At 38.3% G+C, this 26,569-nt stretch overlaps 1 protein-coding gene across 1 annotated transcript in view; it reads left to right on the top strand.

Annotated features, from left to right (window-relative positions):
• Positions 1-26,569, top strand: part of ZC3H12D (zinc finger CCCH-type containing 12D) — a 54,927-nt gene that overhangs the window by 13,623 nt on the left and 14,735 nt on the right. The window contains exon 3 of the mRNA XM_072643676.1: positions 21,535-21,674. Coding sequence (XP_072499777.1) covers positions 21,535-21,674 — 140 coding nt within the window. The remainder of the gene's footprint in view (positions 1-21,534; positions 21,675-26,569) is intronic.

The following is a 26,569-nucleotide window of genomic DNA, read 5'->3' as shown; positions in this document are numbered from 1 at the left end:
TTTGCAAAACTGCTTGATGACCTGGAATTTTAAGTTACACCTCTATTTCTATTAACTTTTTAGATCGATGACACTTATGGCAAAAGTAATATTAAAACATAACAACCCCTTACCTCTTAAAAGAAGGGTAACAATTGTCTCTAACCTCAAGGGAAACAAACATGAAAATAACTTGGTACCTGCAAGATATATACAGGGTAATTGAGAAAGAATTTTGTTGAAAGTGAAGGCGCTAGCAGCTGGGAGACCTGGGAAAAGTCTGTTGTTTTTGATAGAATTTGAGCTGTGTCTTGAAACAAGCCAAGGTAGCTAAGAGATGGAAGTGAGAAGGGAGAGTATGTTGAAAGTTTGGATGTCTTCGTTTGAAAACTTCCTGCTCATTTATTGATAGATTTATTATAGATTTATTGATAGAAGATCTTGTAAACTTGAATTAATACCATATATATGTTGTATTTTTCGTTTTGTCAGAAAAACGGCGCAAAGACTTCCTTCTGCTTGATTGTTTTCCTTTTGATTTTAGCTGCATTTGCTTTGCTTGTGCAAAACACTTTAAATTTTATGCAATCAAATTAGTCCATTTTGTTTTCTGTGATCCCCTGTATCCACAAGTGTGTTGGCAAATGTTTAACATACAGCTTTCCAAAAAATATATGTATGCATGAACACAATTTTACATTTAATTTGAATTATTAATATCTTTCCCCATTACTTTTTAAAGTCTAGATAATCAACAACACAATACATCAAACCTTGATTTGTAGCATTTGCTAATTTGCTGTGTTGGCTCTGGCATAACATTTGTCCATATGCCTTGTTTGGTTGCCAATTTGTGAAAGATGTTTTATTCCTTGTTCCTCTAATTTGTTTATGATGTCACCTTTTATATCCAAGTGATGTCTGTTTGGAGCTTGTCTTGGAAAATGTAACTAATCTGTTCTACTGATCTCTCTCTCTCTGTATATAAATATATATATATGTATATGTAAATATAGATAGATATATACATAGATAGATAGATAGATAGATAGATAGATAGATAGATAGATAGATAGATAGATATACACACATCAACAAGTACCAAACAGTCCCTATTACCTATTCTGTTTGATATATTTAGCAATCCAGTCAGCCTAGTTTGGGTTTTGCCATTTTAAGCTCTTTGCATCCAAGTCTCTTCTTACTTTCTCGGCCTTCTTCTACTTGACTCTCCTTCACAAACTCTGTGATCCAGCTACATTGGTCTATTTGCTGTCCCTCACTCATAACTCTCTGTCTCTTGTCTCACTTATCTTTGTACTTGGCTGCCTCCTGATGCTTGGAAAGTTCCCACTTTTAACCTCTGCCTCTTAGAATCCGTGACTCCCTTTAAGATTCAGTTCAGTCTGCCATCTGCGGGAGTCCTTTCTTGGCACTCCAGCTGCTAGAGCCTTCCTCTCTAGGTTTACCTTCCCTCTACTCTGTATGTACCTTATTTAGAACTGTTTATTTACATGTTTTCTCTCCCATTGGGATGTAAGCTTCTTGAGGACAGGCTTAGTCTTTACCTGTATTCTACAATGCTTAGCACAGTGCCTTGATATAGGATATGTTTAATAAATGCTTGCTGACTGACAGACGCATGCAACATTAAGGTCACTTTTTCTAATTCATCTTCCATTTAGGATAAGTTCACCTGAATTAGGATGTTTAGACATCAAGATCCTGTTCATTGGTGCTTCTGCTTTACTGAAATGGAATGATTCTCCAGCTTCAGAACAAATATTAGGCTCTATACTTTCTTTTCGATTTGACTCACTTGAAAGTTTTTAAAAATAAATTAAACTTTATTTTCAGGTTTACATTCTTTCCTTCCCCTTTCCTCCCCTTCTCAACTGAAAAAGCAAAAACAAAAACAAAACTTCTATTATAAACATGAATAGTCAAGCAAAGCAAATCCTGGCATATCCGTATCCATCTGTATCCTGCCATATCCAAAAAGATATGGATGAATCTGTACTGAGGTCCCTACCTCTCTATCTAGAGGTGGATAGCACATTTTATCTTGCATCTTCTGGAATCTTTGTTGGGCGTTATGCGGATCAGAGTTCCCAAGTTTTTCAAGGTTGCTTGTCTTTTCTTCTCCTGGTTCTTCTCACTTTACTCTGCATTAGTTCATACAAGTCCTCCCAGGTTTCTCTGAAACCATCTCTTTCATCATTTCTCATAGCACAATAGTATTCCATCATATACATATGCCATAATGTATTCAGCCAGTCCCTACCTGATGGGCACCTCTTTAGTTTCTAGTTGTTTGCATTTGTCTCACTTTGTAAGAGTGAGGTGCTTTTTGTTGTTTTTATCCCATTAACCCAGTGCACTTTACTGCCTCCAAGCTCTGACACACACACCTGCTTTCTGGGGTTCTTTTCCTCCTCCTTTTCATCCATCTTTATCCTTCCTCTCTATATCTGTAATCTAAGACCTACCTTCTCCAGAATATTGACAAAATATCCTTATTTGATTTCTGGTAATGCCAGAAATTCTCATGTCACTTGCGTGTTTCACTGAGCAGTTAAAGTTGGCTACTTATAGGTATATCCATATGACCTCTTATGTAACGTGCGTATTTATTAGTGTCGGTTGTGGACCCAGCAAACCAAATCAAGAAGCAGGAATTAGACATGTTCATGCTTTCTGACCAAGTTATTGCAGATCTAAGTATTTAGAGTGGTTCATAGGATCCTAGACTTAGAACTGGAAGTAGGTCATCTAATCCAACCACCTTATTTTATGGATAAGACCCAGTCACACTTAGGAGTGGTAAAGCTGAGGTTTGAACTCAGATCCTTTATCTCCAATCCCAGCACCTTTTCCACTGTTCTCCCTTCCTTCCCTGTTCCCCTCTTTGTCTCTTTTGGAAACTTTTACAAAATAATTTTTAAAAATTAATAGAAATTCTTTTTCTCTTCCTCTAATACTCTACCCTATTGGGGGAAAAAAAGGAAAACAAACTTCTTGTAATACATATGCATATTCAAGAAAAAACAAATTGTCTTTATTTTCCTGCCTGAAAATACATGTCTCATTCTGCGCAATGAATATATCACCACTCTGTCAGGAGGTATAGCATGCTTTGTCATGAGACCTCTTGAATCTTGTATGATTAACGTGTTGATCAGAATTCTTACAGATTTTAAAGGTTTTTTTTTTTACAGTATTTCTGTTATTGCATAAATTATTTTCCCAGTTCTGTTCATTTCATTCTTCATCAGTTTATACAAACCTTAAAAATTGCTCAATTTTTATAAATATGAATGTTACAGTATAAATTGTTCTTCCTTTGAGAACTTTCCATTTATATCCTTAGACCATTTATCAACTGGAGAATGGCCCTTATAAATTTAAATCAGTTCTTTATATATCTTGGACATGGGAACATCATCAGAAAAACATACTACAATGGTTTTTTTTTCTCCTTAGTGAATTGCTTCTCTTTTAATCTTAACTTTATTTGATTTGTTTGTATAGAAACTTTAAAATTTTATGTAATCAGAGTTATCCATTTAATCTTCTGTGTTCTTCTCTATCCCCTGATTGGTTATGAACTTTTCTTCTATCCATAGATCTGATAGCTTTCTTTTCTATTTTCTCTAATTTGTTTTCATGTCACCTTTTATATTTAGGCCATATGCCTATTTGGAGCTTATTCTGGTATAAGGTAGGAGGTGTTGGTTTAAATCTATTTTCTTCCACACTACTACCAATTTTCCCAACAGTTTTTTAAAAAAAAATCAAATCACAAGCTCTTATCCCAATAACTGGAGCCTTTGTGTTTATCAAATACTAGGTTACTAGGTCCTTTTCCTTCTGTCTATTGTGTACTGAATCTGTTTCATTGATTGATCTCACTATTTCTAACCAGTATCAAATTGTTTTGAGAATTATGGCTTTTTAGTATAGTTTAAGATCTGGTACTTTTAGTTCCCCTTTATTTCCACTTTCCCCCCGTTTACTTCCTTGAGATTCTTGACTTTTTGCCTCCATATTATTATTTTTTAGTTCCATCAAAATTATTCATCTCATATGGGATTTGAACCCACCATTTCTGTTTTAGGACATCAGTGTCTTATCCATTAGATTGACTTATATGTATGAGTAAATGGAAATCACATTTTCACAGAGCTACAATGCATACAGTAATTAATTCAGGAACAGGTAACTAGAGATGACCAGCTCAGATAACAGTAACTAAAGTAGACCCTGGCAAATTTTTGAAAGTGGCATCAAGTAGGTAGTCATTCTTTTTTTTAAAAGTTTTTAAAAAATATATTTTTTAAAGTTTTTGAGTTCCAAATTCTGTCCTTTCCTCTCTCCTGCCCCTTCGTATATGTACAATTATGTAAAACATTTCTATGTTAGTCATTTTGTACAAGAAGACTCAAATAAAAGAAAAAAATGAAAGAAAGTGAAAAGTAGCATGCTACGGTTTGTGTTCAATCAGTATCAATTCTTTCTCTGGAGGCAGATAGTGTGCTTCATTATTAGTCTTTTGGGATTGTCTTAGGACATTGTATTGCTGAGAATAGCTAAGTCATTCACAGTTCTTCATCAAACAGTGTTGCTGTTACGATGTACAATATTCTCCTGGTTCTGTTCACTTCACCGTGCATCAGTTCATATAAGTCTTTCCAGATTTTCTGAAATCATCCTGCTTGTCATTTCTTACAGCAAATAGTATTCCATTATGATCATATACCACAACTTGTTTAGCCATTCCCCAATTGATTTCCAATTCTTAGCCACCACAAAAAGAGCTGCTATAAATATTTTGTACAGATCAGTCCTTTTCTCTTTTGGGAGTATATTTCGGATATAGACCTAGCACTGGCAATTGCTGGGTCAAAGGGTATGCACAGTTTAATAGCCCATTGAGCATAATTCCAATTGTTTTCCAGAATGGTTAGATCAGTTCACAACTCTACCAACAGTGCATTCGTGTCCCAGTTTTCCCACATCCCTTCCAACAGCCAACATTTTGCACTTTTTTTCATATTAGCCACTCTGATAGTTGTGTAATAGATAATCATTCAATGAAAACATTTCATTGCATGCATATTTCTGGTATGAAATGGAGTTAATGATAACAACTAGTATTTATATATCACTTTAAGGTTTGGAAAGAACTTTACAAATATGTCATTTGATCCTCACAACAACCTTGGGAGGCAGGGACTATAATTATTCCCATCTTGCAGTTGAGGAAACTGTGGCAGACAGAGGTTAAGTGACTTACCTAGGATCACTCAACAAATTAGTGTCTGAGGAAGATTTAAACTTGGGTTTTCCTCATTCCAAATCCAGAACTCTTACCCACAATGCTACTTTAGTGTCTTAAGTCATTAGGGCACAAGATCACATATAACCTTATCCCCAGTTTGAAAGTATCAACCTCATGGTGCCACTGAATGTCCTCATTCTGCCCACAGTGCAAATGTGTAACACCATTATCACCTGTGTGATAATGGACAAGTCACAACTTCTGTCTGCCTTAGTTTATTCATCTGTAAAACTAATAATAGTATCTTCCTCCTAGGGTTGTTGTAAAGGGGAAAAAAAGAATATTTTTAAAGTGCTTCACAAACCTTAAAACATTATATAAATACTGGCTGTTATTAATATTAAATATAGAATGTATATCTTGAGGTGTGGTGCTATTTGATATGATGAAAGTATCTGGAGAGGGTTTGCTTATTTACTGTCATGTCTCTTTGTAGAATCATAGAATTCTAGAGTGGGGAGGGATCTCAGAGGTCATCTAGCTCAGCTCCTATGTCAAGCAAGTATCCTTTCTACAACGTTGCTGCCAAGTAGTAATGCAGTCTCCACTTGAAGATCTCCAGTGAGAGGGAACTCAATATAAGGCAACTCATTCCATTTTCAGATAACTTGAACTGTTAGGAAACTCTTCCTTGTATTGAGGTAATATCTTCTTTTCTGTAATTTCGACCTATTGGCCTTAATTCTGTCCTCTGGGACCAAGGAGCAAAATAAGCCTAATAACCCTTTGACATGAAAAATATTAAAATATTTGAAATCAACTATTATGTCCCTCCCTAAATCTGGGGAAGCATTAATCCCCAGTTCCTTCACCCAACCCTCAGTTGTTATGGTTTTGCGTTCTCTTAACATCCTGATTGATTTCCTCTGGAATGCCCTTCAGATTGTCAAAATCCTTTCTAAAATGTGTTATCCAGAATTGAATGTAGTGTTCCAGATGTGACTGATCAGGACAGATTGCCGTTGAATTATTATATCCCTTGTTCTAGAACCACACATCTTTAAATACACCTTCAGATCATCACATTAGCTTTTTTTGGCAGAAACATCACACTGTTGACTCATAGTGAATCTACTAAAATCCCCAGGTCTTTTTCTTATGAACCACTGTCTAACCATGTTTTTTAATATGTCACCAGTGGGAGTCTTTAGTGGATACAAGAACTCAATAATATTTTAGAGTTTCACGGATGAACTGGGGCTGGTCTCCTTAAATCAGGGACTGTGTTTTATGCTTCTTTTGTTTCCCTCATGGCAACTACAATAAACTACACTTAATAAATACTTGTTGAATTAAATTGGATTTTAACTGAAGCAAGCCTTTCTCTGAGCCAAGTGCTGATTGAGTTGCATTTTAATGAGTCTAGGTATTATAACCTAAAGATCTCTTGGTCTGTGTGTTTACTTGATCTGCCCCAAATAGAGAAATGGACATATATTGTTTTTCCCCTTCTACACATAGGTTTTTTTTTTTTAATCTAGAGCTATGACTTCATGTGTATTAGGAGCTCTTCAGTAAGGAAAGTCCCCTTATCTGTGGAGATCCTTAACTTCTCTGTAACTCATAGTCTTAGAGGTTTGCCTGGGACATTTGGAGGTTAAATGACCAGTCTAGGGTCATACAGCTTGTATACGTTAGAGAAAGGACTTGAAGGAAGTCTTGGAAGTCAACTGTCTTAATTTCCTCCTCACTACCTCTTACCCATATCTATATGTTTATTACTTACTTGGCTAGAAGAGGAGAACACCATTTATATGGCTCCAGGATGAGTTGCAAAGAGTGGGAGATGATCTCTCCCTGATTAAAAAATATGGCCCAAAGACCAGCTAGTCATCAACATTTACTGAGAACTTTTTCTGGTGGGACTCTCCAATCTATAGAAAAGCTACTCATTTAAGAAAACAAAACAACTCTTGTCTCTTTCTCAGAAGGTAAAAGCTACTATTCTTGATGGGGGTTAATTGATCGTAATTAGGCATCATATTCTCTTTTTGAGACAGCATCCACATCTTGTTTTTCTTTGCTTTTCATATGATACTTTACCATGCTCTTCTCTGTTAAAGAGAAGCTACGTAGACTTTTCTCCTGAACCATTTTTTTTCTTTTGCATACAAGGCAATTTTAGCCTCTTTACTGGATAGCTACAGTATTACTCGAGAATGATTTTAATAGACTTGTGCTTACCACTCTGCAGTGTCAGCGTGTTTTGGAAATGTGTGTGCTGCTGTCCAAAGTCTCTTAAAAGAAATGGGAGTCCATTTGCCCAGAGTACTTGAAGGACGAATTGGCTCATTTTCAGAACACAATTTGTCCACGAGCCATGTAAACCAAAAAGATTATGTCTAGAGTTACTCCACACTGCACCTAACAAAATCTTCTATCTGCTTGTTTTCATAAGAAAAGGAAGACACTTGTATCTTAGAAGTAAAACGAATGTTGACAGAATAAACTTAGAGCTGGAATAGACCTTAAAGGCCATATAATTTAAAACAAATCCTGTCATTTTGTAAATGAGGAATATAGATCTATAGGTCTATAGATGTTATAAAATATAGGTCTATAGATGTTAAATAATTTGTCAAGAGTCTTCCAGTCAGTAAATGACTGAGGAAGGATTTAAACCCAGTTCTTCCCAAACCCCACAGCTCTATTGGCTATACCATGTTGGCTTCATTACAAATGGTAGCTCATGTAATGAGGACTTAGGAAAAGCAATATAGTTTAATGCATTAAATAAACAAGTATTGAATAAACAAATGAAGTAGGAAAACATATCCCCAATTCCCATCTTCACAAATTTTTTACATCCCATTTTGTTTCCCCTGTATAGAGTGGGGATATGTCATATTTACCTGGAAGGCAAAGGTGGGGGAGAGAAGTCAGGAGACTAGTGTGCTCTGTAACTAATTGAAAGGCAAGAGGTGATATTTATTGATGAGAAAGAGAAATATTGAAATGAAACATTGCTGATGGGGCTTGTGAAATGCTGTGGTCCAAAAGATCAATCACTTAGTAAGGGGCGAGTTTCTGGAGATGACTTTCCTTAAAGTATTGGGATTATATCATTATTATTTTATATATTATATATCATTAGACATTACATATTATTATATTATAGTATCACAAAAGCTTGGCTGGTTTTCGGATGATAGACACATTACTCCTGGGCCTGTACTTTTGAAGCCTTAGTGGCAGCTACAGAGTGAAATCCAGCTAGCCCTGGAGCCAGGAAAATATGAGCTCAAAGCAGTGACCCTGGACAAATGACTAAAGTTCTGTCTGCCTTAGTTTTTTCATATGTAAAATGGGGATAATAATAGTACCTACTTTCCAGGGTAGTTGTGGTGAGAAGATGAGATAATAATTGTGAAGCGCTTTGAAAACTTTCAAAGTGCTACATAAATACTAATTATAATTACTACTACTAGTAGTACTGCCAGTACTAGTACTACCACTACTACTACTTTCAGTTTCATAGCACCTACAGGAGCCTGTTCTCTATTGTGAACACCCAGCTTACCTCCAAGCCACAATGCTGCTTTTTCAGTGGGGCTTCACTAGAGGTCAAACAGAAGAAAACACATTTTTTTTATTATATATTTTTTTCAACTTTCAAGTACTTGTTTTTTTCTCTCCCTCTCTTCCTGGAAAGAAAAGAAATGCAAAAGTGTTTAACAAATAAACATAATCAAGCAAAATAAATACCCATATCGACTATGTTCAAAGATTTCTGTTTCATTCTGCCTATTGGTCCATCACCTCTCTACCAGGAGTTGGGTAACATTCTGTATCATTGGTCTTCTAGAATCATGGTTGATGATCAAACTGGTCAAAGTTGTTAAATCTTTCAAAGCTATTCATTTTTACAATATTGTTATTATATACAAATTCTTTTCCTGGTTTTGTTTATTTCACTCTGCATCAGTTTATATAAATCTCCCCAGGAGTCTCTAAAATAAACTTTTTCCATTGCTTATAGCAGAATAATATTATATTATATTCATATGGCATAATTTGCTCAGCCATCCCCCAATGGATTGACATCTTCTTAGTTCCTAGTTCTAGGCAGAAAGAGCTATTATAAATATTTTTGTGCACATAACATTTTTTTTAACTCTTTCTTTGATTTTTTTGGGTATAGACCAAGTAGTGATATTGTTGGGACAAGAGCATAGAGAGTTTAGTAACTTCTTGGGCATAGTTCCAAATTGATTTCCAGAATGGCTGTACCAATTCAAAGTTCCACCAATAATGTAGTTCCTATTTTTATGCAACCCTCTCCAATATTTGTCATTTTCCTTTTTTTGGTCAACTTTGCCATTCTGATGGATGTGAGGTAGAAACCCATAGTTACTTTAATTTGCATTTCTATGCTTATTAGTAAGTTGAAGCATTTTTTTTTCATATTGCTATAGATAGCTTGTATTTCTTCCCTTTGAAAACTACCTATTCATATTCTTTGACCACTTATCAATTGGAAAATGACTTTTATTCTTATAATTTGGATCAAATCTTTAAATATTTTGGAAATGACACCTTTTTTGGAAAATCTTGCTGCAAAACAATTTCTTCCCCCATAGTTAGATACTTTCCTTCTAATTTTAGTGTCATTTGGACAAAAACTTTTAAATTTTATGCAATCAAAATTTTGTCTTTTGTGATAGACTGTGTCCTTTGTTTGGTCATGAGCTTTTCTTCTATTCATAGATTTGATAGGTAATTTCTTCAATGTTTCTCTAATCTGTTTGTAACATGACCATTTGTATCTAGGTCATATATCCATTTGGAGATCATGTTGGCATATGGTGTGAAGTATTGGTCTAAATCAATCTCTATTAACTACTGATCAATTTTCCTAGCAGTTTTTGTCAAACATTGTGTCCTTTACCTAAGAATGGTGGTCTTTGGATTTGTTGAACACGAGACTTCATTTTATTTGGTTTGTAACATCTTTTTCTTGAGTAAATATCTCTGATATCTGAAGACAAGAAACTACAACATGAAGAATTTAAATTAGATCCAAGGAAGAATGATTACATAGAAAGGTTATAGACTTTCTTTGTGAGCCTTTAAATATATGACAGATTTTTATCTTTCTAATGATTTAAGAATGTTCCTGATTGAAAATAGTGGTTCACCTTTTCAAGTTTCTCAAGATTTAATACTGTAAGACACTAAATCACAGATGTAGAGCTGGAAGGGTCTTAGAGTTCCTCAAGTCTAGCCCCTTTATTTTATAGATAGGGAAACAGAGCCACAGAGCTCATGTGACTTGCTGAAGGTCACATAAAGAGTAAGTAGAAGAGTCAGAGTTTGAACCCAGGCCTCCTGACTCTGAACTCACTATACCACACTGCATGATTCTGTTTTACAAAGCGAGTCCAAAGTTTCTACATTGTTCTGCTGAATATGACCTATGTGGTCTTTGACATATAAAGTGACCTTGGTGGTATAGTTATTTTTGTGTCAGCCATCACACAAGGTCCATTCTCAACAATTATTATGATCTGTTCAAAAGAAAGATGTTCACATTTCTTTTTCAGGGACATGATAATAGTGCAGAGTTATAAAGACCTTTCATAATTTTTAAACATTTCACCATTAGTAACTTAGGTTGCAAGTGTAATGGAAACTATCTGTAAATGGTATTTAAAGGCAAAATGAGTTTTCTTCCCCTAGCTTAGTGACACATCAGTTCTGCTCCCTGGGAGACACAGGTTCCTCTTTTATTGCATCAATATTTACTATTTACAGCTGTTTTTCATTTGTCACAAGATTTGAAAGAAGATACATTATGCACAGCTGTGTGTCCTAAATTTTTATACATTTGCTTTTAAGTCTGATTAACAAATCATTTCTATTATACTAGCCATTCTAGTTATGAAAGCATGAAAATGCACAAGGATTTAATGGAGACCCTGCACTTTGTATTTCCCTTTTTTCCTGTGTGCAGTCACAAAATCTGGGCCCAGGGCTACAGTTTTTGTAGCCAGAGCAATAGTGAAACCACATTATCCTCTCCACATCTCTGATCTTTATGAGGAGACAGGGAATGAGACCCAGTGGGCTTCTCCCAGACCTTTCATCATCCTGAAGGCAGTCCCCTGATTCCCAGCATGGTGATGCTTCTTCCATCTAGAGTCAGATCCCTCATATGCTCAGCTGCTCCCTTTAGGGATATAGCGTGGTTCTTATGGTTTCTTCAACACACTCTGGGGTAGGGCTGATTCTGCTTTCTGTGATGAGAGATCTTAATCTCCTTGAGAAGGCCAGATAGGCTTGGGAAAAAGTAAGATCTTCTGGAATCAGGGCCCATTGTCACTGGGAGGTAGGTTTTGTTGGCTTACTAACAATTCTAGTTTTTAAAGTGGAATGGGATGACTCAGGGAATAGTGAGTTTCCCATCATTACATCAACCAGTCAATCAATAAAGATTTATTAAGGGGGGGGCTGGAGCCAAGATGGCAGAGTAACAGTATGCACTTTCTAGAGCACTGCCCCCAACCCCAACCAAATACCTGTAAAAAATGGCTCTAAACAAATTCAGGAGCTGCAGAACTCAAAGAATGATGGAGTGAAACAAATCTCCAGCCCAAGACAGCCTGGGTCTCCAGGAAGCGTCTATCATGCCACAGTGGGGGCAGGGAACAGTCCAGCGTGGGCACAGACAGGGCCTGAGAAGGCCTTGGGGGGACTGAATCTCTCGCACCTGTGGCAGTTTCCAGACTTCAGGACCCCAAAACGCCAAGGACAAATTGAAAGGTTAGTGGGAAAAGCTTGTGGGACCAGTGCAGGAGAGTGGAGTGGTCTGGCCCCAGCCCCAGGATGGCAGAGGAGGAAGGGGGCAAGGGGTGGAGGAACCTGCAGCAGCCATAGCAGCAGCAGAGACTGAGAGAAGGACTGTATCTGGAGCTTTAGGCCCACAGATTGTGTGGAAATTGAATGACTGACAGTACACCCCCACCCCAACTGGAAGCAGAGAACTACCTTGACAAAGAGCTCAAAAGTCAAGTAAATGGCTGGGGAAATGAGGAAAAACTGAAAAGAGAATCAGACTATAGAATCTTACTTTGGTGACAAGGAAGACCAAAGCTTGCAAACAGAAGAAAACAAAGTCAAAGCTCCTCCATCCAAAACCTCCAAGAAAAACATGAATTGATCTCAGGCCATGGAAGAGCTCAACAAGGATTTTGAAAATCAAGTAAGAGAAGGAGAGCAAAAATTGGGAAGAGAAATGAGAGAGATGCAAGAAAATCATGAAAAACGAGTCAACTGCTTGCTAAAGGAGACCCCAAAAAATGCTGAAGAAAATAACACAGTAAAAAATAGACTAACCAAATGACAAAAGAGATCCAAAAAGCCAATGAGGAGAAGAATGCCTTAAAAAGCAGAACTGGCCAGATGAAAAAGGAGGTCCAACAGTTCACTGAAGAAAATAATTCCTTAAAGATTAGAATGGAACAGATGGAGGCTAATGACTTTATGAGAAATCAAAAAATTACAAAACAAAACCAAAAGAATGAAAAATTAGAAGACAATGTGAACTATCTCATTGGAAAAACAACTGACCTGGAAAATAGATCTAAGAGAGACAATTTAAAAATTATGAGACTACCTGGAAGCCACGATCAAAAAAAGAACCTAGACATCATCTTTCAAGATTTATTAAATGTCAGCTGTGTACTAGGCACTGTGCTAAGTACTGTGAATACAAAAAGAGTTAAAAAACAGTCCCTGCTTTCAAAGATCTCACAGTCCAATGAGGAAGATAGTAATTAAACAAATATATACAAAAAAGTGATACACAAAATAAATAGGAAGTAACTAAGAGAGGGAAGGTATTGAATCAAGAGGAGTTGGGAAAGGCTTCCTGTGGAAGATGGGACTTTAGTTGGGACTTAAAGGAAGCCAGAGTTGGGTATTAAGTGTTTATGATTTTGGCAGATGGACATCTAAGATCTGTTATGACTCTAAGTTCTATTGTTGGGCAATCCATCCATGTTAAACTTACAGAATTTGATGTTTATATTTGCATAATGTCACAGAATGATTAATAATACAGTTCAAAGAAAATTCCCCAGTGGTTTGAGAGATATCTGTGAGTCACATGCTCATGGGTCCTCAGTGTATGTCACGTGTGTCATGGATGTGTGAGTGCTGAGCCAGATGAGATGTGTTGTGCATGTGGGCACTCAGCCAGATATGATCTGTGTTGTGTTGCGAGCACTCCACTAGATGTGATATGATGTGTTTGAGAGCTTAAGGAGAGGGGATGCATGTGTCATAGGTTTGAGCAGTCAGCCAGATGTGATAAGTGTATGTATGTGTTGTGAGGGGGTACCCACCCATGTATGATGGGCATCTGTTGTATATGCATAGATACTCAGTCATATGTCATATGTGGGCAACTTATATGGGTGGTCATTCAGCCAGATGTGATATATGTATGTGTATATGTGTGTGTGTGTGTATATGTGTATGTATAGTCTGTGCATGTCTCAACCAGAAATGTATGGACACAACCGTGAGTGAAAAGTACCTTTCATATATGTATAGGGACACTCAGCCGTATGTGATATGGGTGGGCAATAGTGAGATGAGACAAATTCACTTCGTATGTGCCTGGACGTTCACCCAGACTCTGAAAGAACAAAAAAGGCTATTCTTGAAGGTGTTTTCTAATATTCCTTATGGTGTTTGGTAAGAGCTTATATCCAAATGTCTTTGAGCATATACTAATAGTTGCATATATTTCCTTGTCCCAGAGCAGGCAAATTCAGTCAAATGGCTCCGGTGACTTTTTACATTCAGTAGGCAAATTTGTAGCAGGCATGATTTGAAGTATAAAGTCTAGGGGGAAAACAGCTGACAATTTCACATCCTCCTACAGCTTTACCCAAGGGTTTCATTTGACTGTGCCTGTCCCCATTTTCTGTAATTGTAACAAGACAAGCTGAATTAGGCTTATTTGGAATAACTAAGCCACCCAAAAGTATTAGTTGAGCTCTCCTATTCAATAGCATTTTATTTTTATTTTTTAGGCACCAAGGAGATGGTTTATTTTGTAATTAAGAGAGTGCAAAGGTCCCTTTCCTGTAATTTTTACTTGGGGCAGGAAAATTTTTGTTTTTGGTTTGTTCTGTTTTTCCACTTAATGGCATTTTATTTTTTCCAATTACATGTAAAGATAGTTTTTTCAACATTCATTTTTATAAGATTTTTGAGTTCCAAATTTTTTTCTCCCTTTTTCCCCTCCCCCCTTCCACAAGACATCATGCGATCTGATACAAGCTATACATATACAACCATATTAAGCATTCAATAGCATTATTAATAGGGAAATCTGGGTAACCTATGAAGGGAGTCAGAAAACCTGAATTCAAATCCTGCTTCTGACATTATCTGTGTGACCCTGGGGAAATCTCTTAACCGTTCTGAGCTTCTGTTTCCTTGTCTGAAAAATGAAAGGGCTGGACCAAATGACCTCTGATGTCTGTGTAGCTTTGGTTCACTGATCTACGTTCTTTTGGCTGGATTGGGAATCAGGATAATCTCCAAGAAGCAATCTTTTGGACTGTGGTTCTGTTACCACTAATGTCCATTCATTTCTCTGGCTATTATTAGATGGACGAATCACTTATACCTGTCTCCCACCTCATATCTCCACGATATTTTGAAGAGACTTGAAGTCCTACCACCTCCTACGTGAGGCTTTTCCTGATTCCCCAGGTGTTACACCCTCCTGGCTGACACTACCAGTGCCCTCTCCCATCCTGATTCCCTCATGTGAGATGATTCTGAACTCTTGAGAGATGGGGGTAGGGTATGGCATCCAACTTCAAGATTACAATAATATGAAGTCTCAATATAAGAACTGATGAGAAACAATGATATAAGTTAAAATTCTAGGTCCCTGAACAACTGCGTGAAGCTTAATTGGTGGTCTTTGAGGGTCACAACAGAAATGACCTGGGGGATAGGGAGAACTGCATCTTTGAGAAGACCCAGGCATTACATGGACTTTTGGGACAAGAGTTATATATAGAATGTTTTCAAAGTCTATCAGATAGATGATACAAACACCATAATAAACAATGATATGGCTGGAGCCAACCATACACAGAACTTAAAGTAGGTGAAGTTTCATCTTAGGCACCCTCTGGTTGTCCCTTTCCCCACCCCCAGATATTGTCTAGCTCTATCAAAGTTCTGCAAACATTTCCCTAATCAGGGTCCCCCTTCCTGAGCAGTGACTTTGGATATTTCTTTCAACTTGTGCTAGCACTTCAACCTGTTGTCTGACCTGCTTCAGTAGAGCCATAGTTGGAAAGGATTTGAGAAACTAATTTTTGATAAGGGATTAATGATTGGTAACTGGGCAGCTAGGTGGTGCAGTGGGCAGAGCACTGGGTTTGGAATCGAGAAGACTCATCTTCATGAGTTCAAATTCAGCCTCAGACACTTACTGACTGTGTGACCCTGAGCAAGTCACTTAACCCTATTTGCCTCAGTTTCCTCATCTATAAACTGAGCTGGAGAAGAAAATGGCATACTCCAGGATCTCTACCAAGAAAACCCCAAATGGGGTCATGAAGAGTTGGATATGACTGAAAAAATAACTGGACAAAATGATTGGTAAAGGTTCTGTTCACACTGTAACTCTTGACAAGGTCAAAGCGGTGGCTTTGAAGAACTTTCAGTGGAATTTCATGGGTGACTAGGTGATGGTGGGGTGCTTCCCAGCAAGTATCTGCTCTCCCTGCACATAACAAACAGACTTTGGTACTTCCCCAAGGCAGCAGATTAGTGAATTCTCTGGGTGATAGTGAGAATTTCAATTCCATTCCATTCATGTAAAGACACCTAAAGGAAAGTCTCAGAGCTGGTTGACATTTATTCTTTGGAGATAATACGAAAACAACAACCACAACAGACATTTATTGAGTACCTGCTATGTGAAAGGCAAGGTGTTAGGCGTTGGGGATCCCCACGAGGGGTTTATATCTTTTCTCCAGTGTTTCCTATTTTTCTTTCTCTGATACATTCTCTACACACCTGATAAACTAAAGTGATATTCTTAAAGCACGTTTCTCCTTTCAGTCCTTTCCCTCCTTCCCTCTTCCCATTACCCTAGGATCAAATACAAGTGGACTCCAACCTACCTTTCCAGACTTACTGTGCTTTATTTACCTTCATATAATCTATGGTCCAGCCAGACCATTCAACTTGCTCTTCCCTAGGCATGAAATTCTTTTTCCTCCATGCTTTTGTATAAGCTGTGCCCCATGACTAGAATATGCTCCTACCTCACCTCTGCCTCTTAGAATCCCTATAATCCTCTTCGAATCAAAACTCAACCCAAGTGTCATATCCTGCACAAGGCCTTTTTGGATCCCCCCAGTTGCTAGTGCCTATACTCTGTGTGGGTGTGATTATACACATATATAACACATATTCATATGTGTATATGTGTACATATGCTGTTTCCCTTAATAGAATGTGAGCTTTTTTGAAGGCAGGATCTGTTTAGGAATACTATTTAGGGGGAGGTTTTAATATTACAATAATATTAATTTAAATATTTAATATTTTAATATCAGTTGTATCAAACTCATGTAGAAATGGAGGCCATACAGAGTATGTCTATGGACTATTTGTTGACTTGGTTTTAAAATGTAATATTATCTGTATTTTATTGTATTTTTATTTGTTTTGTTAAATATTTCCCAATTACATTTTAATTTGGTTCTGGCTACACTTGGGAGAGTTGTGGGCCCATGGAATATGTGTTTGAAATTTCTGGTCTAGATGAGAAGGATCTGAAGGAGGAGAGTGTGGATGTGAGCAAGAGACAGAATCAGTAAGAATTAGCTGAGTGAGTATGGAGGGCAAGAGAGGGGAAGAAAGATGACTCTGTGGGTTAAAGCCTGGGGTAACTAAGAGGATGGTGGTATTATCTACACAGAGAAGCTATTAGGAAAGGAGGAAGGTTTTTTTTTGGGGGGGGGAGAAGCATGAGTTCCATTTTGGATATATTTAGTTTGATGTGTGGGTAGGCCATCCATATGGATATAACCAATAGGGAGTTGGAAATATAGGACTGGAGGTTCTGGGCAGATGTTGTTGTTGACTATATATATTTAGGAGTCTTCTACATAGAGATAATTAGTGCTATGACATCTCCGAGAGAGTGTGGAAAGAGAAAAAGGATAAAGACAGAATCTTGGGAGACTTGCACAAAGAGGATAAAGAGCCACAGGATCAAATACCTTGGAAAGGTCAAGGACGATTAAGATGGACAATAAAGACCTTAGATTTAGTGGTAACTTATGACCTGGAGGGAACTGTTTTACTAAAGCAGTAAAGATGGAAGCCAGATTACAAAGGAACTAAGGAATGAGGGGGGAAGTAGAGGTAGCATGTGTAAACAACTCTTTCTCAAAAGTCTAGCAGTAAAGGGGAAATCAGAAAGAATAATTGCTTGAAGTAGTTGTAAATTCAAAGGAAGAGTTTTTTGGCTTTTTTTAGGATTAGAGAGACCTTGAAGAAGATACAGAATCCACATCTCTCCCTTCTTTGCAGAGGTGGGAGACCATGATTGTGGAATATAGCACACATACACTGTTGGACTCAGTTTTTGTCTCATTTAGTTTTGCTGAGCTGTTTTTTTTTCTCTTCTTTATTCTATCATGAGATTAGAGAGAGATATAAATTGGGAAATGAAGTTATATAAAAACCAAAGATATCAATTAAAACTAAATTTAAAAAAAAGAAAAAATAGAATTGGGAAGGCCTGAGCATGTTCATGGGCTGAGAGAAAAGAACCAGTAGGGTAATAGAAGTGAAAACCTTAACGCTATAGAAATGTGAAACATTGTTATTGTCATTGAAGATGCATGAAAGAAGGGGATGATTGAGGGAGCAATGACATGGGGAGATGAGAGGTGATGGCATCCAAAGAGGTAAGTGGAAGGTCATCTTTGGCAAGGAGGAAGGCCAGCTCTTCCCCTTAGAAGGAGGGAAGGGGATGATAGGTGAGAACATTGAAGGGGAGAAGGAAGAGAGGTTCAGATCAGTGCCTCCAATCTGAGCATTGTAGGGATCAAAGTCGTCTCTGGAGGATAAGAGGGTAGAGATTGGAGTTGCAATCTTAAGGAGAGAAAGAATTTGATTGCTCATTTGGTGAATATGACGGAGTGAATGAGAGTGCTGTGCAGAACAAGTCCAGTTGAGGTTCAATAATATAAATTTGTAATGAACTCAGTCAATTGGATTGGTTCAAACCAAATACTCATTTGAGGCCTTACCTGTCTTCCCTATGCAGTCTCTAAGTAGAATGAAAGCCAGATCATGGACAGCAGAGGGAGAAAAGAGGAAACATTTGTTGGAGCATAGTAGTCCTAGGGCAACTAAGTGGTATCACTGAATATTGGAACCAGTGTTTCTCAATTAACAGAAGAGCTGATTGGCTGTCCAGCATTCTGCCAATTGTTTTTTCTTTCTTCCTTTCATTAACTCATTGGATCCTGCCTTCTAACCATTCAGAGATTCTAAGGCAGGGATTGGCAACCTGTGGTACATATGCTAAAGATAGCATGTTGGCTGATTTTCACTGGTATCAATATACCAGCTGTGTTGCATACTCTTCACAGCTTGTGAGAGGGTTGTCTAGTCCTTAGTTGGCACAGAAACGATCCCCCTGAGTGTACATTATACAAACTTATGTGCAATTAGATGTTTCTTCCCTGGAAGACTAGAAGGGACCAGGACTTTGGCACACTGCTTTTGAAAGGGTGTGGACCCCCTACCCTTCTCTAAGCTGTTGATAGCAGAGGAATAGGATCCTAGAGAACTAAGTGCTACTTGTGTCAGCAAATCTTTCCTGACCACATGGCCAAGATACACTCTGGAGACCTCTAGACTTTTCTAGCTTCTTTGCTTCTATCGAGGTGGAACTGGAGAACATCAATACATGACTGTTCCCTCGGTGGTCTTCAAACCCTTATAAGCACTTGGCCTAAAAAGGCATCAGACATAGGAAATATTTGACTTACTCTGCAAAAGACACAAAACAACTTGTACACAAATAAATAGAGAGCCAGGAGACCTCTTTCCTGTGGGTCTCTTTTTTGACCACATAAGAGGCATGTACCTCATTGTATCATGCTGGATATATGTTTATTGAAAGGAGTGGTGAAGGTTCTTCCTTCTGTGTCTCACTGTGGTAGCTCTGTTTCCAGCAGAACTCCACCACTCCACCTTGCCATGGTTGCTGTCCTCTGCTCCTGGTCATCATCCACCATCATGGATGTCCTCCCCAGTATCTCTGTCTTCAATGTTGTCTCATTATTTCCTTCTCTTTGGCTCTCTTTTCCTTCTCATGAGCAAATGGTGCCATAGCCAGAGCATGGAAAGAATGTACTGAGGTCCTAATAGCTCTTTGAAGTGCTTTCATGCCAAGAGCTGGTGTCTTGGGCTACTTATTTTTTCTGTTCTTTGATCCTCAGTCCCATACTAGTGCTTTACAAAACAAAAGATCTTGGTGGCTTTTCTGTTCTTGTTGAGAACCTCTTTCTACTCACTTTTATTAGTCAAGTAAACATTTTCTCTTTCTGGTTGAGCAAGGGTGAATTTGTTTCATTTATCTTCTCCCTCTGATACTGCATAGGCAGTGTACCTCCTCCCCTCCCATCTGCAGTGATTCTTGAGAGGTCTGAAAGACCTGCTTCAGCTCCTTTCCTATTTAAATCTGCCTTCATCTTCCTCAATGGCTTCCAGAAAGTACTAAGAAAGGGAGTGGGAAGGAATGATCCTTTCTCTGAGAGTGCAGATGCAAGTCTTTGATACTCAAGAAATAACTTAAATGGCAATAGTAGTCAAATTTCAACCTGAAAATTGATCAAGAGTAGATTGAATTATGTAGTCATAGGCACCTACCAATTGTATATTATGTACAAATTTCAAATACCCAATTAATTACTTAATGTACTTGGCCTTCTGGTTAACCCTAGCGAAGACCATTGTCTAGAGTTAGTCTCTTTTGCCAGTTAGTCAATTAATAAACATTTATTAAATACCTACTTTGTGCCAGGCTTGTACTAAGGCTGGGGATATAAAGAAAGGTAGAAGGCAGTCCTTTCTTGGGCATAGTTAGAGATCAGTTGTTTTGAAAAAAGATCTAGAGGTTTTAGTGGACCACAGTCAGCAATGTGATATGGTAGCTAAAAACGCTAATGTGAAATTGGGCATCATTAACAGGCATTTTATTGTTCAATAGGTTTAGTCTTGTCTGACTCTTCATGACCCAGTTTGGTGTTTTCTTGGTAGAGATACTGGAGTGGTTTGCCATTCCCTCTCCAGCTCATTTTACAGATGAGGAAACTGAGGCAAATAGGGCTATGTGACTTGCCCAGGGTCACACAGCTAGCAAATGTCTGAGGCTTAATTTGAACTCAGGAAGAGAAGCTTCCCTGACTCCAGGCCTGGCACTCTATCCACCATGCCTTCTAGCTGCCCAAGACAGGCATAGCTTCTAGAAATAGAGAGGACAGAGTTCCACTATACAATGCTCTTTACTAGAGTATTAGTATGTTCAGTTTTGGGTGTGACAGTTTAAGACACTGACAAACTGGACAGTGTCCAGAGGAGTATGACCAGGATGGTAGTCCATGTCATATGAAAATTTATTGAAGGAACTAGGTGTGTTCAGCCTGCAGAGAAGAGGGCTCAAGAGGGATGTCATAGTTGTCTTTGAATATTTGAAGGGCAATATATAGAGGAAGGATAGATTTGTTCTTTCTGGCCCCTAAAGGGTAGAACCAGGAGTAATGAACGGAGGTACAAAGAGACCAACTTAGGCTGAATGTCAGGAAAATTTTTTCTAAGAATTAGTGCCATCTAAGGTTGGAACAGGCCAACCTGGGAAGGTTCTGGATACTCCCTCCTTGGAAATCCTCAGCCAGACTGCAACTCTTAAAATCTATGATTATAAATCATTGCAACACACAGTATAGTAGAAAGAGCACTGAATTTGGATTCAGAAGAGGTGGGTTTCAATCTTACTACAAACGTGACCATAAACAAGTCGCTTAACACTTCTCTCTAGGCCTCAGTTTCCTTTTCTGTAAAATGAGGGAGCCAGACTAGATAATCCCTAAGGTCCCTTCTAGTGCTAACATTCTATGAGCATATATTTTTAAATTTTCCAATTATAGTCATGGAAATAAAGAGACGTTTTCCTGCCGGGGAATTCGGTTGGCTGTGGACTGGTTCAGGGAGAGAGGACACAACTACATCAAGGTCTTTGTCCCATCTTGGAGGAAGGAACCACCAAGATCTGATACCCCTATTTCAGGTATGTTGCTACAGATGCTTCTCCATCTTCTAAGCACCAAGGACAGCTTCAAAAGTAATCATGCTGATGCCTTGCAGACAAATTACCAGCCTACAAAAAATATCAGGCCAGTGTGCCTTCTTTCTTGTTACATAATCTATACTTTGTTGTAAAGTAAGTAGAATTATAAGATCATACAATATTAGAGGTGGGAGAATACTCAGAGTTCAGCTAACACAGCCTCCTTTTTGGAGAAATGGAGAAAACAGAGAGATGGAGAAATATAATCACATAATTATAGAATCTCAAAGTTGAAATAGTCAACAAACATTCATTAAGCACCAGTTCTGCAAAAAAGCCAAGGATTTAAAGAAAGACAAAAAAACATGCTCAAGGACTCAAGGACTTCACAGTCTAATGGGGAGATAACATGTAAAGAAGCGTATTCAAACAAGCTACACGCAGGATAAACTGGAGATCCTCAAGAGAGGGAATGTGTAGAACTAAAGGGTTCAGTAAAGGCTTCCCATGGACAACAAGATTTAAGTTGGAACCTGAAGGAAGTCAGGAGGTAGAGAAAAGGAGGGAAGGCATACCAGGCAGAGGAGATAGGCAATAGAAATGCCCAGAGTCTGGAGATGGAGTATGTTATTCAAGAAATAACAGGGCATTCAGTGTCACTGACTCATAGAGTACATAGAGGGGTAAAAAGTCTAAGAAGGCTGAAAAGATGGGGAGGAAAAGGAGGTTATGAAGGATTTTGAATGCCAAACAAAATTTTATATTTAATTCTGGAGGGGATAGGGAGCCACTAGAGTTTATGGAAGAAGGAGGTGACGTGGTCAGTCCTGTGCTTTAGGACGATCAATTTGACAGAAGAAGGGGCTAGAGTAGGGAGAGACCAGCCAGCAGGCTGTTACAAATAGTCTAGGCATGAGGTGATCAGCACCTGCACTGGTATCAGAGGAGAGAAAGAGGCATATACAGAGATGTTGGGAAGGTAAAATCTATAGGCTTTGGCAACAGATTGGATATTCTGAGTGAGAGAGAATAAAATATTGAGAGTGATACCAAAGGTTCAAGCCTGGGTAGCTTAGAGAATGATGGTACCCTTCAAAGGATTAGCGAAGTTAGGAAAATGAGAGGGTTTGGGGAAAACACAATGAGTTCAATTTTGGACATGTTGAGTTTAGATGTCTATGGGACATCCAGTTCAAGATGTCTGGCAGGGGAGGGGGGAGTAATTGGAAAAGGCCTTAGAAGCAATCTAATTCAGATTGTGTCCTATAGCATCTCTGAGAAATAGTCCTCCAGCCTTTACTTCAAAACCTTTGGAGGTGAGGAGAAGGGAAAAACTCACATTCTGAGGCATCTCATTTCACTTTGGGTTATTTCTAATCATTGTGAAGTTTTCACCATTCATTATGTCTATCTGCCTGTCTGGAACTAAGCTGCTTTGTTCTTAGTTCCAGGAAAAGGAAGTCTGGTTCCTGTTCTATGTAACATCCTCTCAAGTGCTTGATGGCAGTCATCATGGTCCTACTTAGTTCTAGGGCAACGATTCTCAGTTCTATAAAGTCATCCTTTTTTGGGATATGGTGTTCAGTTCTCTCACCAGCACAGCTGCCCTCTCTGGCTTTGTTCTAGCTTATTGAAGTCTTCTTAAAATGTAGTGCCCAGAACTGAGTAAAATACACCAGATGTGTTCTGACCAGTGGAATTATCAGCCACTTCTTATGGCCCTGTGCCCCTCAATGGGACCTTGTCTTTTTGACTGACTTGCTATACTTTTAACTCATTGAGCTTATAGGCCACTAAAACACTAAAATCTTTTTTAACAAAAGGTTATTTTGTTATATTTCAACCATCCTGTATTTGTAAAATGGATTTTTTTAACCCAAGTGTAGAATTTTTATTCTTTATCAAATTTCATCTTCTTAGTTTTGGTCCATTATTCTAGTCTGCCAAGCTCTTTCTAAATATCTAAGTATCATGTGAATTATTCCTCCTGGTTTTATGTAATTTTCAAATGTGGCAAACATACTTTCTTACATCTAAAGTATATGTAAAGTAAACATAGGTAAATATATACTTATATGTAAATAAACATACTTTCTTATTTCTTTTGTGTCTCCTTCCAAGTCACTGACAAAAATGACCCAGGGGCAGAAAGATGCTTAGAGGCATTCCCATAGGGACCTCCTTCCAAATTTACCTTGGCCCCACCAAAAAAAATAAAAATTAGCTAGCTTTTACATAGTGCTTTAAGGTTTGCAAAGTACTTTACAAATATTATCTCTTTTTAGGCTCACAGCAACCATTGGAGGTAAGTGTTATAATCATCTGCAATCTACAGAGGAGGAAACTGAGTCAGACAGAAGTTAAATGACTTACTCAGGGTCATATAGCTAGTAAGTTTGAATTCAAGTCTTCTTGACTGCTGACTTCATGACTCAGCACTCTGTCCACTGAACCACCTAGTTGCCCATTAATAATTATCCTTTAGGTGTGATCAGTCAACCAGCTCTGATTCCACCTAGGTAGGCATATTAGGTGAGTATTGCTATCAAGCTCATATCTTTCCATCTTATCTTTAAGTTTGCATGTTATTGCTGTTGAGTCATTTCAGTGGTGTCCAACAACACTTCGTGACCCCATTTGGGATTTTCTTGGCAAAGATACTGTAGGGGTTTGCCATTTCCTTCTCCAGCTCACTTGACAGATGAGGAAACTGAAGCAAACAGGATTAAGTGACTTGCCCAGGGTCACATAGCTAATAAGTGTCACCTATGTAAGTTTTGCATGAGAGACTGTCAAATGTTTTGCGGAAAACTAGCCTACAATATCTATAACATTTCCCTGTTCTATCTGTCAGAAAAAGAAAAAAGAAATAAGATTAATCTGGTATAACCTGTACTTAATATATCATCATGCTGACCTTGCCAAGAAACTGAGAACCTAGGGAGATATTAAATGGTTAGTTCAAAGCTCCATAAAATCACCATGTTTTATCCGCAGAAACCTATGAATTGTTTACACAGCAGGCTATGGGCAGGGCTGTTCTGTTTACATATAAATACAGCTCAAGGGTTTTGTGACCCTGGGAGGAGGGATTGAAGGCATATTCTCTGAAGAAAGGAAGGTTAGGGGCATGTAGCACGTTTCAAGCTTTTTAAGGTCCGTCGTGGAAATGGGGATCGGATTCTGTTTCAGAGGACGGAACTAGAGCCAATAGGTGAAAGTGACAAGGAAGCAGGGAGTGGATTTCTGCTGAGCCTAAGAAGGAACTTAATAATGATGAGGATGGCAAGAATATAGTACATTTGTGTGGTATTTTTCAGCTTTCAGACAGCTTTTACCTTTACTTTTTCATTTGATGGTCACAGAAGCTTAAGTAGGCAGGGCAAGTGTTACTCTCCTCTTTTACATATAAAAATGTGAGGCTGAGGAGGGTTATATATGGCTCATCTTAGATAAAAAACTTGTTAAGCGGTGGAGACAGGACTGGAGCCAGGTCTACTGAGTTTCAGACCAGTGCTCCTTCCTCTATGGCAGTTAGAGTGGTTTAATGCTGAGAGGGCTAATCAGCAGAGTCCTTGGAAAGGTTCAAGCAGAAGCCAGTGACGGGTGGGCAGACTTTTTATGGTCCCTTTCTAATTCTGAGGTTCCGATTTTTTTTCCTTATCAAATTTTGTACTTTGGACTCTTGGCTTCATGCAGGCAGGAAAGGAGCCCTCTTGAAATGGAGCTGTGGGTAAATTTGGAGGAAGTAAGAAATAAAAACCCTTGGGGCCTATAGGGGGGAGAGGGAAAGAGGGAGAAGGTGGTACTTTCATGTGCTTGAAGCAATTCAGCTGATAACCCTGTACAGTGGGGGTCTGGTTTTCTTTTATGCTTTTCTACCTTCTTCCTTCTGCTAAGTTCTCTGACCCCCAATAGTGACTTATGGGGGAAGCAACTCCCTTGAGAAATGAAGCTCACTTTAGGATATATGAAAACTAACTCTGTGTATGTGTTATGTGCATGTGTGTGTATTCATATTTTTATATATTTACACATATTCATACATGTATACGTATGTAGAGAAAGAGAGTGAGAAAGACATACACACAGAGGGACAGAGAGAGAGTAAAAGAAGGAGAGAGAGGGAGGCACATATCATAATGGATAGAGAATTAGGTGGTTTGTCTTTCTTCCTTGAAGAGGACCATGACATTGGGGAGATGATGACATGACTTGTCATTGAATTTGCTTTGAGTGAGGGAGGGCAGTGCAAAATCACTGGCCTCACTTTCTCTTCCAGAGCCATCTAAATACAATGGCCAGATAATGACTGGAGATTGCCCTGGACGTAGTGGGGGACTTTGGCCTTTTAAAGCTAAGGTCTTTTCAAGTTCTCACTTTGAGTGAAGCAATGGCCTTTCAGTGAATAGGCCTCTTTAAGAAGTGAGTCAAGGATAGAGAATAAGCTTCACAGCAAGGAAGACCTGAGTTCAAGTTCCACCTTTAATACATCCTATGACCCTTTAAAAATTTTTTATGAAAGTTATTTATCAACTCTATGGTCTAGGCCTCTCTGTAAGGCTATAATCTGCAGAGAAGGTGTATCAAGAAGGTCCTGATGCCATTGGAATTTTTGGTTTGATTCCTCTTAACTCTATTTATATCTGTATCTTAAGAGAGAAGGAAGGAGGAATGGGAGAGAAAGAGAAAAACTAGTCCTGTGATTTCTTTGGTTTACAGAGCTCCTATGTGAAGAAGTTCTCTTTATCAGTGTAGGTTGGTACTTTCTCTGCCGATTATAGCCTCAGAGAGTTGTCCAGTGTGTGTCAGAGAAGGGGCTTGAACTCAGGTCTTCCTGGTTAGGAGGATGATCCTCTATCCAATATGTTATGGTGTACTGTATGCATAGACAT

Source organism: Notamacropus eugenii, chromosome 2 (assembly GCF_028372415.1).
Source record: "Notamacropus eugenii isolate mMacEug1 chromosome 2, mMacEug1.pri_v2, whole genome shotgun sequence".
Lineage (NCBI taxonomy): Eukaryota > Metazoa > Chordata > Mammalia > Diprotodontia > Macropodidae > Notamacropus > Notamacropus eugenii.
Note: the sequence above shows the minus strand (reverse complement) of the source record. Positions and strands in the feature narration are given on the sequence as shown.